Raw genomic sequence first — 15108 nt, 5'->3', positions numbered from 1 at the left:
TATAATTTTTTTTTGTTGTTGGTTGACATCAATCATTAAGCTATTAACCACGAAACGTGTCAAAAAATGATTTTTAGACGTAAGAACTTTGTGGAGCTGTAAATGTATGAATGGAAAAGTAATATGCCGTTTTGTGACTAATTAGATTTTTTGATGTTTTTTTATTATTGATTGATTTGGTTCTAATGATGTATGTAACAAAAAGACTGATATAGTAATAATTATTATAATCTCTAAATCTACACGTTTTTAGGAAAAGGTCCAGTTATTTGTTTGGCTCAGGTACATAATAATAATAACATATTGACGAGTAAGATTGTCCCAAACAGTTTGGATAAACAACCTGAGAATTAAATCTTCGAGGGCCTGTGCGATGTAAATGGACCAATGCGAAGGTGAGTAAATTACACACATTGGAAAGTTTCATGGTCGTGACACTCTCATGAGTCATGAGTGTGACATTTTTGAAAACTTACTACCGCATCGCATGTACTACTCCCTTACCAATGCTCAAAAGCCAAGCCTACCCTACCCAGTGTGTGCCCATCCTCACATGAGATTGATTATTCCTAATTCCTAATTTCTAAAAACAATATGATTTGGGGATTTTGACTGACGTCGACAGTTTTCTCCAAACTGTTAAAATTATTGTATTGAATAATTAAAAGTATCATTGCACAATACATAACTAGATTACAAACCAAAGTTTTAGATAATCTGAATACGTTTTCAGCTTATTTGGGTTCATGCATGGTGTCTACGATTTGGTGTCAGCAAATTTGTGAACAAAAAAAGAAAAGAAAAAAAGAAGACGACGACCTTTGAAGATGAATCATGTCATGTGTGACATAACGTAATAGCCATTAGGCACCTTCACGAAATAAAATTAAAAAATAATGCTATAGAATATCCTTCAGTTTACTATATTTTGATAAGGATATTTTTTGAGGAAAACATGTGTCCAATGAATAAACCAACAACAAACTATTTTTAATTAAATGAGAAATATAAATAACACAAAAAATTTATTTGACTTTTATCAAATCATTGATCAAACAACTCTAAACAAAGAACAACATGAATTTTATATAATATACGTGGCTCGAATCAAATATGATTTTGAATAATAATACTTTGATCTACATTAAGATTCAGATTCTAATGTGATCAATAAAAAAAGACCTGGAACTTTTTCTTATTTTAGTTTGATCTTTAAATTGGGCTAAAAAAAATACTCAGCTTTGGTGTGTCATTATGGGCTTATTCTATCAAATAAAAATATGGGCCAAGTGAGTAAAGCCCATATATTTTCAAACTAACGTTCCAAACTACTTTGAAACTCTCCACCCAAAACTGTGACCATATCTTCCTTATCCATATTTCTCACAAAATCTTCCATTGGCTCTTCCGAGAAAACAAAAATGATGTCATCAATGGCACTTTCATCTGCTTCCCTCTGCTCTTCTATCGTTTCTCAACATCCCAAACTCTCCTTCACTGCTTCTCCTCCATTGTTCCATTCCCAAACAACCAAACCCATCTCTGTGAAACGTAACATCGTTACTCTAGCAGCTCCAGAGACACTCACGGGTGAAACAGTCACAGGAATTGAATCTTCAGACAACACTCCACAACCAACAAAAAAGGTAATAACAACAGCACATTCTTATTCTTCTTCTTGTTCTTCTTGTCTCTTGTATTTCAAAACCAATGAATGAATCTTTCTTGTTGTTTGATGTTTCATTATAGGAGGTGAAGCAAGATGAGAAATCAAGAGTGGTTCTCAAGTTTGTGTGGATGGAGAAGAACATAGGATTAGGATTGGACCAACATGTACCTGGACATGGTACAATCCCACTTAGTCCTTACTTCTTCTGGCCAAGGAAAGATGCTTGGGAAGAGCTCAAGTCTACTCTTGAAGCTAAGCCATGGATCTCTCAAAAGAAGATGATCATTCTCCTTAACCAAGCCACTGACATCATCAATCTCTGGCAACAAAGTGGCGGCAATTTAACTTCTCAATAATCTCTTCATTTTGATTTCTGCATTTCATGAATTCACTTTGTTGTCTATGACTATTGCTATTGAGAGTTTTTTTATTTTATTTTATCTAAACAAAATCCAATCACATTCGACATCAAAGATCCATTTTATTGCAAAGAGTATCATAATAAAAGCTAAAATTAAGCAACTCTGAGTTGTTGTTTCCTGGAAGGACATATCAAACGCTTGATGGTTGAGATTTTGCAAAGTAGAGCTTCACCATATGGTTTGGAGACTCTCCGGTCACCGGAATAAGTACACGTCAGTGTCACTTTCTTCTCCAAGACACTCACCAATATTGAATATGTTTCTGGTCCAAAAAGAAAAAAACAGAGAAAACAAACATGAGAGGAAGAACAAAGTTACAAAAAGTGTCTCAGCTCGAGATGTAATGTAACTGTAAGTAAACTATATCTTACCGATCATTCTTGACATTATGTCGGCGACTTTCTCTTGGCAGTCACTACATCTGATGTCTGCTGATAGAACAATCTCCTGAATCTGATAAACAGACAAGATCACTAAAAGAATCCACTGAGTTGAATTATTCTAAGGAAAAAAAGTGTTATAAGAGTAAAGTTACGAACAAGTGGCATGGATAATGATGCGACAGAAGCGAGACTGGTTTCACTTGTTCTTGAAAGTTTGCTTCTTAGGGATGTTCCAACTTCTTCCTCGACGATTTCAGACAGAGAAGCCATGACACTCTCGTTGTACAAGGAAGATGGATAAAAACAGCCAAACAGGAATGAAGAATCATACATAAACAGTCTCCTTATACAAAAAGATAAATAAAACAAAACTGATGAATCCTAAAGAAACCACCAAAGTGGGAAACGAAGAGTGTCCTTGTCCGAAAAGGATGAGTTAGCAAAACTTGTGACAGAGGAAGCCCATCTTTGCTTTTGCTTTAATCTATGGAGAAAACTAAGTTTAAAGACTCACAAGAGACATGTTAACACACAAGACAAATATTAATATGCTTTGGATCCATAACTTAGTGTTAATTTTTCTGAGTAAGAAAGTCAAGACCTTTTGGTTCCTCTGGTTTTTTCCTCTCTGCATTGTTTGAAAAAGATGCTTCACTCACCAAAATGCAACCCCACCAAAATCACTCAAGTGGTGTATTGCTTCTGAGATCTGACTAAGTCTCAACAATTTAGATAGTTCTTTACCTTTTTCTCCTTACCCCACCTTTGGTAAAGCCAATCATAGATAGATCAAAAGGGATATTAGGTTTAAAGGGGGTTACACTGGGTTTATTATAGACGCTCCTAAAGTCTTGCACGGACTGTAAACTCTCAGTGAGATATATCAAAACGGAATAAAATGTTGGAAATAACAAAACTTGTTGGATTCTCTTATGGTCCCAGTTTCCAAGAAACATCAATTCTTACCAGCTACAAAGTTATAACTTTACAACCAAAGAGCATCAGTTTCATCTGTTGGTCCCGTTTGGATGATGCACAAAACAAAAACCTTACGGGACATGACAAGGACAGAGTTAACTTGCAGACCATTAAGATAATCTAGTGTCCTCAACTTCTGAGTATCGAACTATACAGAAGCTAATCATAACATTAAGAAAAACAATTTATTATATGGACCACTGAAGATGAAATCAAGGTAAGAAGGTAGTTTTATTTGATGATACATAGGTTACATGAAAAGAAAAATCCCACCAGACCAAAAAGAAAACAAATCATCTCTATATGCTAAAAAGAGACGAAAAAGATAACTTAATTCTATGAAAAAACCCACTGATTTAATGCCTAAAACACTAGCGAGGTAATGCTATCACCTACTTCTACTGCATCCAAAATTTGCTCCCTGTATTAGAGCTCTATGCCCTACTGTTACAACATACGTACAACGAATTTGGATGCCATTACGAGCTAATCTATAATCCATTCCAAGAAATCTTGCGAGTCACAGTAATCTAAAAACCCAAAATCGCACTGAGCAGATGCCCATCAGGTGATATGTACCTCACAAGAAGAAACGCAACTTCATCACCAAGCTGATCATCAAGACATTAATAGACCAGTAGTCAAAGGCTACCCAACCGAAGGGCCAAAAGAATCTCCTTCCATGAACTTGCAGTTCTCACAATCCAAAGATCTTTCACTAGAGAAACCATCAGTCAAGCTAGGATCATGTGGACAGCAACTGACAACTCGATTCCGCTTCCTCGATTTTTTCCACTTTAAGTCAGAATTACCAAGGACATCGTTAAGAAGATCTGGAATTGGTCGCTTAGGTAATGACTTCTTGGTTGTTGCTACTGGAAGACACATGGTGGCTTTAGCCTCCCCATTTGGTGACATCCCACCATTACCAACACTAACTTCAGATGGCTTTACATCAGGTTTCACCTCCATCTCTTTTTTCTTCATCAAAGATAAGACCGAACTCACGAGATCAGATCTTGATCTTATATTAACCCACTCATCTTCCAACCATTCCCGAGATTGTCTAAGGTCCCTACGATGGAAGGCAGACATTTTCTTTTCGCCTGAGAGAAAACAACCAAGAAAACAATAATTAGTCCCACAAAATAATAATAATTAGATCTTCAACAAATCTGCAAAAAAAAAAAAAAAATCCATTTAGAGGTGTGTCTTAACTCACCTGGCAGGTAAACTTCAAATTTGTCTTCAGACACTTTCTGCATTACGATCCCTTCCCACCATCCATCACACCACCACACATCGACAGGCATACCAACAGCAACAGCCCATACATCATTTTCTTTGCTGGGCTTCAGAAATGGACGTACTACTTTCCGTCCTTTAATTCTAAGACCCTCCAGACTATCACCAGCAGCAATCTGAGATGTCAAAACCCACTCCTGCAAACGAAAAGTGGGACATGTTAACAAGCTGAACAGAAGAAACAAAACCAAAGGGTGGGTTTTAAAATGTGTACCTCTAGGTTTTTTGATTCATCATCTGCATCCTGAATATCTTGGTACTGGACCTTAACCTTATCCTTGTGTTTCTTTAATACCAGTGCCCTGAACCAACAACCTCTGATGCCACTATCTTCCGAAAGAACTTCAACAAGTGAACCCTTTTTAATGAAATGGGAAGAACCATCTTCCGCAGCCTTGCACATAGAAGCATCTGAAACACCCAAAACAGAATCTGGACTAGATTTGCAGTCACGTTTCATTTCACCTGCAGTTGCTACATCCAAAGTAGCAACTGGACTAGGACGGCGCCTTTTCCTTGATCTAATCCCAACACAACCCACCAATGGAGCTCCTAATCCTGGGTCATTAACAGGTGCTTGAGCACCGTCAACTGATTTTAAAATGGATACATTCAAGTATCTAAGCATTTTTTGTCTCCAGTAACCTTCTAATTCTGTAATGTCATACGGCTTTATGTCATCATCTCCATATAATTTCTGGCAGAAGAAAGCTACTGGCTGAGCATGCATTGGCACCTTAAGAAATTTCTCATAATGCTGAGGACTGAGGACAGTAGCAAAATCATCTATGCACTCAATGTTGAGATCTTGACGATAAAGAGACAAGAAAATCTCTCTCTCACTAATATCATCAGGTAAAACAAAACCAACCTCCTCAGTTTTGTGAAACCATCGTGCCACGACCATCTTTTTGCCTTTAGAATCCTCATAAAGGTCTTCTAAATATGCAACAAGTCTCTTACCTTGCTCAACTAAAACATACACAAAATCGTTCACCTACAATAAATTTGTAAAAAAAAGGATGGTGAGCTATATAGCACAAAGAAAAGTAATAGCAAAACAAACACCAGCTGAACTTCAATAAAGACATTAAAATAAACTCACAGAAATTCTAACACCATTCCGGAGAAAGGATGGATAATGCTTACGCCGTTTCTTGCAAGTCCAAGAAGAACCCATCCAGGAGTCTTTTTTTATCTGACGAACAGGCTCCTGAAATTTCCCATTCTGTAAAGAATCAAAAGAGAAAAGTGATTAATATTTCTTATTCTGTACTCACAAAAAAAAACTCTTAAGAAATAGTTAAAAGCAGTACCATAAAAGAGCTCATATTAAATCCTCCAGCATCTTTTTCAGTCATAATAGTAGCTGGTACATCTGCTACACCTAAGAAGTTCAAGAAAACCAGTAACATACGATCAGCAAAACATATACAAAAAAAAAACGTTAATCATAATTTAGAAAATCAAACAACACTTGAATTAAAAAAAATATCAATTCGTGCAGACATTGCTCAGTACCAAAAGGTGGAAACCGGATCTGTCTGCAGCAAAATTTAAGTCATTAATAGGTTTTAGCTGCAAAAGGCGCAACGGAACCATGTAAGATCTCTAAAAGACAACAAAACACAATATATCTTCAAGTTAATCATATAAACAATATCTCAATTCAGAAGCACCCCTCCAATCGAAAAAAATCGTTCCTTTCAGATTCTAAACTACTTAGAGAAGGATGAATCTAAATACCCACAAAATCAAATTATCAAAAGAACCAAAAAACAAAAAAAAAAACAAAAAACAAATTCTAAAGCAATTTCAGAAATCGATACGAACCCAATAAAACCTCTAGATCTAAAAATTCAAAACCTAGAAAAAGAGCAGAGATTGAGAAAAAAAAAAAAAAAAAAAAAATTACCAGAAACAATAGAATCGAGCCAATTGGAGACATCTTCTTTAGAATTAAGCTTCTTCAAAACAGAGCGATTCTTCTTCAAAGCGTATCTAAAAGAGATGCGTTTAGAGCTTTTGACCCTCCCAACAACAGCTAGATCTGCAATCCCATCTTTCCTTTCCAGATAATAATGAACCTCTACTTTGCCTTTACCGTTCTTCACATGCAGCTCATTCCACCCGCAATACGACGGCGTTTCTGATGACCACGCCATTGTTTTATCTTCTTTCGATTTCTCAAATCGGAACCACCCCAACAAAAAAGAACCCTAATTTTGATGAGCGCTCTTGGGGTCTCTCTCTATCTCTGTGTATACGCGTGAAGTGATGAAACCAGAAGAAAGAGAGGCGGAATTTGAATAATGCAAAAAATAAAAAATAAAATAAAATAAAATAAAAAAACCAGAAGAGAGAGAAAAACTAATTAGGGTTTCGAATTTGGGGATAGAGATAAAGGGTGGTGATTGGATCCACGTCTATGATCCGGATCCGGAAGGAGCGTGGTTTCAGTAATTACGGTATTATCCTCTTTATTAATGAATTTACGATATTATCCTTAGGGAGGGGAATTTTAAATTTTTATTTGCTTGCGTCATGATTTTAGGGATTTTTTTTATTTATTTATGAAAGGCTATAAATAAAAAAGAGACAGAAGACAAGTTGTGTAATAAAAATTTTAAATAAAAAAAAAGATCGAAACGCGTGATTTACGGAGTTTTTTTATTTATTTATTAGTAGAGGAAGACTTGCTCTATCTGTTTGACAGCTGTGCTTTCACGTCTTTCTTGGAGGATGATTTGTTTTTCCTTTTTTTTTTAGATTTTTATTTTCAGTATCTGTTTGAACTTTAAATTATGGATCTTGCGAGATTAATAAATATGGAAATGATATAAACTCGTAATCTCTCATATTTTGACTTTTGATTAAGTAAATCCGGCCGGACCGGTTTAACCGCGATCCGGTTGACAGTTCGGTCCAGGTTATCTCTAAAAACTAACTCAATTTTAAGGGGATATCTGATCGATTCAAAAGTTAGAAGCGAAATATGTAAACCGACAAACGTAAAGGGACTAAAGTGAAAATGCACAAAAGAAACTGAAACTCCAATCGTCGTCTCAGAACCCTAGTAGTATGTCGTGTATATAAGCAAGTGATAAAACTCATAGATCACTTACTTTATTATGAATGGAAATCTCATAACTCTAGATTGGCGTAGAACTCATAAACGACTTTTTTTTTTTTTTTGACAAAAGAAAAAAAAGTTGTATATGAGTCTATGCTAATTTTGAAATATGGAGACTCCTCAAAATGGTTTGAATTCGCAAGTGTTCATTCGGGGGTAAGAATTTTCTCCAGCTATTATTAATCGGATGTTCAGCATGAAGTTTCAAAATATGTTTATTTAGGCCATGAATGGAAGAGAGTTTTTAAATGATTTTTAGATTATAGTTTTTGGTTTTTGGTTTTTGATTTTTGGTTATAGTTTCTCTAAATTGTCTAATTATGTGGATTCCAGTTTTTGTTAATGTTTATAAAGAAAAACTAAAAACTAGTTTGTTAAATTTTTTTGGAATCTACTTGAATGGAGAAAAAATTGGTTTTTGAAAAACAAAATCCAAAAACGTAGAATCTACTTACCATCGGAGCCTTATTCTCGGATAAATACTTGTTACTATTAGATACCGAATTACGAGTAGATGGTCCTCGTAATTCGGTATGACTCCACCAGAGTTTGTTGGTCCTCTAAGGGCATCTCCAACCTATCTCTTCATTTTTTTTCTTTATTTTGGAGTAACTCCATTTTGGAAATGGTTTTACTCCAACCTATTTCTCTATATTTGACTCTAAAAGAGAATATTCTTAGAATATTCTTCTTATATCTTATTATTAATTTATATAATAATTCTTTATTTATTAAAATTACAAATTTGACCCAATTATTTTATTTTTAGCAAAAAAGAAAAATTTTAGCATGTTATTTATATTTAAAATTTATTATTGAACAATATTATATTATACAACATTCATCAATTATTAGTATTTGTTGTATTAAGTTGTTTTTAATCTTCAGTTTAAGTCATATTATGTGTTTTAAATTTTATTGGTAGTAATGTTATTTTCTACTTTTGTTTGTATTGTCTATTTTCTATGTTATATATGTTAATTGTTGAATTTTAAAATTATTATTTATAAGTTTAAGTAGAAAATAATAATATTTAACTGTATTTAGATATAAAATATAAATTTATATAAATTTAAGGGACTGATTTGCAAATAAAAAAGCTCAACTCCAAAATGGAGAAATGAATTAAAAGTCTCCAAATATAGAGACAAATATAGAGATCTCCATTTTGGAGATGGAAATAGAGTGACCAAAATGGAAATAGAGTGGGGTTGGAGAAGGTTTTTCTTCAAAATAGAGTTTGGAGGTAGAAATAGAGATGAGTTGGAGTTGGTCTAAATCGGTGATAATTTAATTCGTGATAGTTTCTTTTGTTCACATTTGCAAAAAATTCAAACTTGCTTCTTAACCAAAGTTAATTACGTTTTTTTTTGTATATAAAGGAAAAGCAGTGGATTCTCTAGCGGTGCATCCATGTACAGAGGTGTCACTAGGTTTGTTCATTCTCCTAACCAGTAGATCTTTTATTCTTAATTGATTAGTTCTATGAACTACTCTTAATGTCATGTTCCTTCTTTTAAATGTTTTATCGCAATAATGCAGACATCGTCAGCATGGTCGATGGCAGGCACGAATTGGAAGGGTTGCAGGCAACAAAGACCTTTATCTTGGCACATTTAGTGATCTTACTAATCAAAGATTTCACCACAAATTTATCAATAGATAAAATCGAAATTAAATGTATTTTTTTTTCTTATGCATTAATATTTTGTTTTTAGTAACCAAATAATTCACAAATAAAAATATTTAAATTTGATGTTTTTTTGTTACTACTTACTAGCAAGTAGCAATTACATTATAAGCTTATAATACTCGACAATAGTGAGATTTTAAAAGTATTGTGTTAAATTGTTAACTCATTCCTTTTTGCTAAAGTAAACATTTATTTGGGGAAATTGGAAAAAAGGATCACTAAATTTTTTTTTGTCTATATACACCTTTTTTAAAAAATGGTCATTTTTAACTAAAATACCAATACAAATTAATAAACCCAAATTTAACAAGTTGTAAAATATGAAATATAGGAGAATAAGTAGATATACAATAATAGAGGTTATATAATTTTTTACAAAAAATAAAAAAATGGATAAGTTAAATTTTTGATGGATAAAATTTGATATAAAAAATTTAGAAATCATCTTCTACTGTTCTGAAAAATATGGATTTTGTATTCTAAAGTTTTGTACATGTTATACTAATTTCAGAAAATGTTTTTCTTCTAAATAGTTTAGTAGTCCGAAATCAAAAATTCTATAATATTCAGAGTATGTATTCTACGGTTTACTCTATTTTCTAAACTTTTTAGTATAAATCTTCTACGGTTTACTCTATGCTCTGAAAACGTTAGAATATGTTTTATTCTTTTTACTCTATCTCTGAGAAATTTAGTAGATATCTACTACAAAAAGTAGAATGTATACTTTAAAACTTTTAGAGATCACTAAATATAGGAATGAATCTTTAAAAAAAGTAGAATGTATACTCTGAATCTTTGAAGACAACACATCTTCTTCTTCATCATGAGCTTCTTCTTTGTTCTGCTTTGTTCTTCATCTTCCTCATCTCACAGAAGCTTTCTCCTTGCAGGTCTAAAATACAACAATATACGAAAATAATATAATTTAATTTTACAAAAATTTGAAGGCAGATTTTCGAAGCAAAGATCTAACTGGGATTTGAGAAACGAAACAAAATATCTAATGTAAAAGATAGAGATATCTGGAATGTTGGATTGATCTTCATCGTCGTGTCTCTTACATATTTTAGAACACACAGAGGAAAGAAGAATGATGCCCAAATATCAAAATATCCCTATTTTTTTTTTTGAAATAATTCATATAATTGAAATGTTGACATGTTGGCAAATATTAAGGTGATATGTATTATTGTTATGTGGAAAAAAATGTATTATTGTTATAATTTTATTGGATAAACATTTGAACTGTCAACACCTCGCCCTGTGACTTTTACCCGAACCGAGATTTGGACAAATCGTTTGGGTTCGTTTATTTATCGGTTGCAATCGAAAACATTTCTGCAAGTAGTTCGGGTATGCATTCGGTTGGGTTCTGTTATGCATAACCGAACAGGTAACTGATTCATCAAAACATCATCGATCTGTCGCCGTTTTTATCATCCAACATTCGAGGTTTTCATCATCTAATCGTCTTCATGGTTGATTTGGTTCAAAATCGGAAGCTTTTTCCATTACCCAAAAAACCCGAAAACCTATTCGAACCGAATCAAAAAAATTTAACGGTTAGTTCGGCAACATTTTTCATTATCCAAAAACCCGAAGAACCGAGAAACCCAAACCGTGTTGATCCAAAATACCCGCAGTCGCAGACCTTCTGGCAGAAATACTCTCTTGTTCGTTTCTCTTTTGTTTAGTCCACGTAGGAGTAAAATCAGGTGAGTTGTATTAATGTTATAATTTGATAGGGTAGAGATTTTGAATGAGGTGTCAACACATGCTTCAAAGTTGAGGCTGAGGTGTCATGTTCTGGAGGGAAACAATTCTTCTTTTATTGTATTGATGTTATGCAGCAGATTGCGATTTTGAGATCTTTGGAAAAATATGACCAACATCATCATCCTCTTCACTAAACTTGAAAACAAGGGACATGCATTCAAATGTTACTTAGTCCTAATTAAAAACAAGGTATATGCATTATATATATATACTCTCTTTCACAAATATTATCATTTTAACACTTTTTCCTTTTACAAAAAAGTGTCATTGTATGTTTCTATTGCAAATTTTAAGATTAAATCCCTTTTTTTATCTCTATTACTTATAAAGAGAAAAAACTTTGGTGTGCGTTATATCAAAATGACACTCTTTGTGAAACAGATGGAGTATATATATTCTTATATAATGTTTTTATATTTATATTTTCTACTACTTTTCTCTAGGTATGTTTTGGTTTTAACTAATTTTATATATAAATTCTTAAATAAATGTTATTTTGACTTTGGTAGGAAAATTTTGTTGGATCTCTTCTTTTATTAATTTGATCTCATCTTTTGTCCAAAAAAATTGATCTCATCTTTCAAGAATGCGATGTGCCACTAAAGCAATTTTAATTTTGATTTTTTCTGAATAGTTGAGTTTGATTTTTTTATTATTTTAACTGAAACTAATGAAAACAAATAATTATAAGATTTAAGTTTAAGAAATGACACATGTCAAATGGAAAAATAGTATATTTAATAATATTTTAATTATGCTAAACCAAAATTGTAATTTAAATATAGAGAATTTGTTAAAAATACCCTTTTTGAAATACCTTTTTTGGCCATTTTTATTTTTGTCCTCCTTTAATTTTTAATGACCATTTTACCCTTAGATGAAAATACTTTATTCAATAAAAAGAAAAACAAAATTTTCCCGCCAAAAAAATTTCCGACATATTTTCCCGCAAAAAAAAAATTTTTGTCAAAAAAATTTTGATAAAAAATTTTCAACAAAAAAATTTCCCGCCAAAAATTTTCCCGCCAAAGAAAATTTACAAGGTGTTTTTTGTAAACGCTTTTACAAGATTTTGAAAAGAGATTTAAAATTTTTAAAAAAATGCTTTTACAAGATTTTTATAAAGTTTTTAAAAGGTTTTCAAAATGTTTTTTAAAAGGTTTTTAAAAGGTTTTTAAACACCTTGTAAAAACGTTTACAAGGTTTTTATAAGGTTTTTAAAAGCTTTTTAAACACCTTGTAAAAACGTTTACAAGGTTTTTATAAGGTTTTTTAAAGCTTTTCAAACACCTTGTAAACGAATTTTCAAGGTTTTTAAAAGCGTTTACAAGGTTTTTAGAAGGTATAAATTTCAAAAATTTGGCGGGAAAAATTTTCGATTTTGGCGGGGAAAAAAAAATTTTGCGGGAACTTTTTTTATTCTGGCGGGAAAATTTTTCATTTTTGGCTGGAAAATTTTTGATTTTTGGTGACTGTACATTCTTGTTGTCATTCAAAGAAAGTGTAATTTGGTCATTTTGTACATAAAGAGAGGTAGTTTTAAAAATGATCAACATGACGGGGTATTTTTAAAAAGAGACATGGAAAATGGGGTATTTTTGAAAATGCCCCTTAAATATATTATATAATAAATTATAATTAGATATATTATATAATTATGCTAAACCAAAATTGTAGTTTAAATAGCATTGTAAAAACAGAAAATAAAAAAGTTGTAAATTAAGATGGATTAAATGCTACGCCTATGAAAATTCACACGAAATCATGGAAAAGTAGATCAATCAATTAATCAAGCAGTATTCAACAATTAAACAACGTTCTTGAACTCTAAACACAAGTGTAAAATAAATTAGTTTTCACTGCAAATATTATCTAAATTTAAAACACAAAAATCCAAATATTTTTGCAAAATTCCAGTTTAAAACCAGCAATAAAATCAAGTTTAGATAAGTTCACAAAATCACTAATTTTCAAATCTCGTTGCAAAAAGTAATTTTGCTCACCAAAATTTTTGTTAGGAAAATCAATTATATTCTCATTTCAATCAATAATCCTAAGATATAAATTTAGATGATTAATCAAAGATCTAGCATTTGGAACAACATATAATGATGAATAAGAAAGATATAGAATCCAAACAATCAATCAATCTAACAATCCATGAAATCCCTAATGAGAAATGCTAAACCTAACAAGCAGATCTACTCAGACATAATAAAAAAAAACATAAATCATATTCTGAATAAATTGCATTAAGAAATTAAAAGAAGATGTAAAGGAGTCTGAATCTTCTCTGAAGGAGTTTTGATTATTCACTCCAAAATCTCTCTAAAATTCTCTCTCAAAAGTTGCAAGGAAAAATAAAGCTTACGTATAAAAAATGACCTAGAAAACCTATTTATGTTCCTAAAACACGTCTAGGGACTAATGATACAAATATGAAAAACTTTGGAGCGGTTTTGTAAATCCTCGAAACTTTCAGAAATTTTTAGATTGGTCTTGTGGATACATCATCGATCGACGCCATCTCTTGCATTGGTCGATGCATCCTTCTGAATTTGTCTCTCAACTTCACATCTTAGCCTCAATGCTCTAATGTGCTCCAAATCCTCCTATTTTTGCTTTATTATGCTCTCATCCATGCTAAATCCTATAAGACTTGTAAACACTCACAAATAAAGCTTACGTATAAAAAATGACCTAGAAAACCTATTTATATTTCTAAAACACGTATAGGGACTAATGATACAAATATGGAAAACTTTGGAGCGGTTTTGTAAATCTTCGAAACTTTCGGAAATTTTTAGATTCGTCTTGTGGATACATCATCGATCGACGCCATCACTTGCATTGGTCGATGCATCCTTCTGAATTTGTCTCTCAACTTCACAGCTTAGCCTCAATGCACTAATGTGCTCCAAATCCTCCTATTTTTGCTTTATTATGCTCTCATCCATGCTAAATCCTATAAGACTTGTAAACACTCACAAATAAAGCTTACATATAAAAAATGACCTAGAAAACCTATTTATATTCCTAAAACATGTCTAGGGAGTAATGATACAAATATAGAAAACTTTAGAGCGGTTTTGTAAATCTTCGAAACTTTGGGAAATTTTTGGATTCGTCTGGTGGATACACCATCGATCGACGCCATCACTTGCATCGGTCGATGCATCCTTCTGAATTTTTCTCTCAACTTCACAGCTTAGCCTCAATGCTCTTATGTGCTCCAAATCCTCCTATTTTTGCTTTATTATGCTCTCATCCATGCTAAATCCTATAAGACTTGTAAACACTCACAAAGAACCTAAAAACACATCTAAAGATTTTAAAAGACTCTTTATGTCGTGTTTTCAGACTTGGTAAGCTTCTTCTTCTTCACTGTTCAGTTTTTATTCCAAAGAAATGAGTTTCATTCCAATGCTTTTTAATGGTGATTCGTTTTCAAGGAGTGTTAAGCTTTTGTTCTACAGCTCTGTTAGAAACCCTCTTGATCATACAAATCTAACGCAATGTTAGAATATTTTGTTTTATTGTCTCATAATCAAATCGTTATCACAATTACAGTAGGAAAAAAGGAGTTGACTTCTAAAAAAGAGTTGACTTCTCTCTCAAACAAGCAATCTCTCTGCTTCTCAAACCACCTTCGCCGATCTCGGCTTCGGTCCCCACTGCCCCTCATGGGCAAACATAAATCGAAAAAAGCCCCCCAACAGTATCCCCACTGGATCTGCTCCTTCTAT

General features: G+C 32.5%; 3 protein-coding genes and 1 long non-coding RNA gene across 5 annotated transcripts; 2 read left to right on the top strand and 2 right to left on the bottom strand.

The window, feature by feature from the left end:
• The first annotated feature begins 1316 nt into the window (after positions 1 to 1316).
• LOC104750677 (small ribosomal subunit protein cS23z) lies at positions 1317 to 2142 on the top strand. The gene is made up of 2 exons (XM_010472509.3): positions 1317 to 1646; positions 1750 to 2142. Exons 1-2 carry the CDS (start codon positions 1422 to 1424, stop codon positions 2023 to 2025), a joined length of 501 nt encoding a protein of 166 aa, XP_010470811.1. The 5' UTR covers positions 1317 to 1421; the 3' UTR covers positions 2026 to 2142.
• Positions 2079 to 3277, bottom strand: LOC104750678 (uncharacterized). Its single transcript, XM_010472511.3, has 4 exons — positions 3076 to 3277; positions 2631 to 2958; positions 2463 to 2544; positions 2079 to 2353 (listed from the first exon to the last, which is right to left on the bottom strand). Exons 2-4 carry the CDS (start codon positions 2805 to 2807, stop codon positions 2184 to 2186), a joined length of 429 nt encoding a protein of 142 aa, XP_010470813.1. The 5' UTR covers positions 2808 to 2958; positions 3076 to 3277; the 3' UTR covers positions 2079 to 2183.
• Positions 3278 to 3659: 382 nt separating this feature from the next.
• LOC104753687 (uncharacterized) lies at positions 3660 to 8500 on the bottom strand. 2 transcript variants are annotated; one of them, XM_087493518.1, is made up of 6 exons: positions 6673 to 8500; positions 6074 to 6144; positions 5863 to 5985; positions 4972 to 5754; positions 4675 to 4894; positions 3660 to 4558 (listed from the first exon to the last, which is right to left on the bottom strand). In XM_087493518.1, the coding sequence occupies exons 1-6, from the start codon at positions 6920 to 6922 to the stop codon at positions 4101 to 4103; spliced, it is 1905 nt and encodes a 634-aa protein (XP_087349644.1). In that variant the 5' UTR covers positions 6923 to 8500; the 3' UTR covers positions 3660 to 4100. The 2 variants fall into 2 exon arrangements, with proteins under 2 accessions (XP_087349644.1, XP_087349645.1); XM_087493519.1 differs by lacking the exon at positions 6673 to 8500 and adding an exon at positions 6279 to 6302.
• Positions 7881 to 9650, top strand: LOC104750676 (uncharacterized). Its single transcript, XR_761694.2, has 3 exons — positions 7881 to 8046; positions 9273 to 9323; positions 9433 to 9650. It is a non-coding gene; the product is annotated as an uncharacterized LOC104750676 (long non-coding RNA).
• Positions 9651 to 15108: the final 5458 nt, after the last annotated feature.

This window comes from Camelina sativa, chromosome 16 (genome assembly GCF_030686135.1).
Source record: "Camelina sativa cultivar CO46 ecotype springtype chromosome 16, ASM3068613v1".
NCBI lineage: Eukaryota > Viridiplantae > Streptophyta > Magnoliopsida > Brassicales > Brassicaceae > Camelina > Camelina sativa.
Note: the sequence above shows the minus strand (reverse complement) of the source record. Positions and strands in the feature narration are given on the sequence as shown.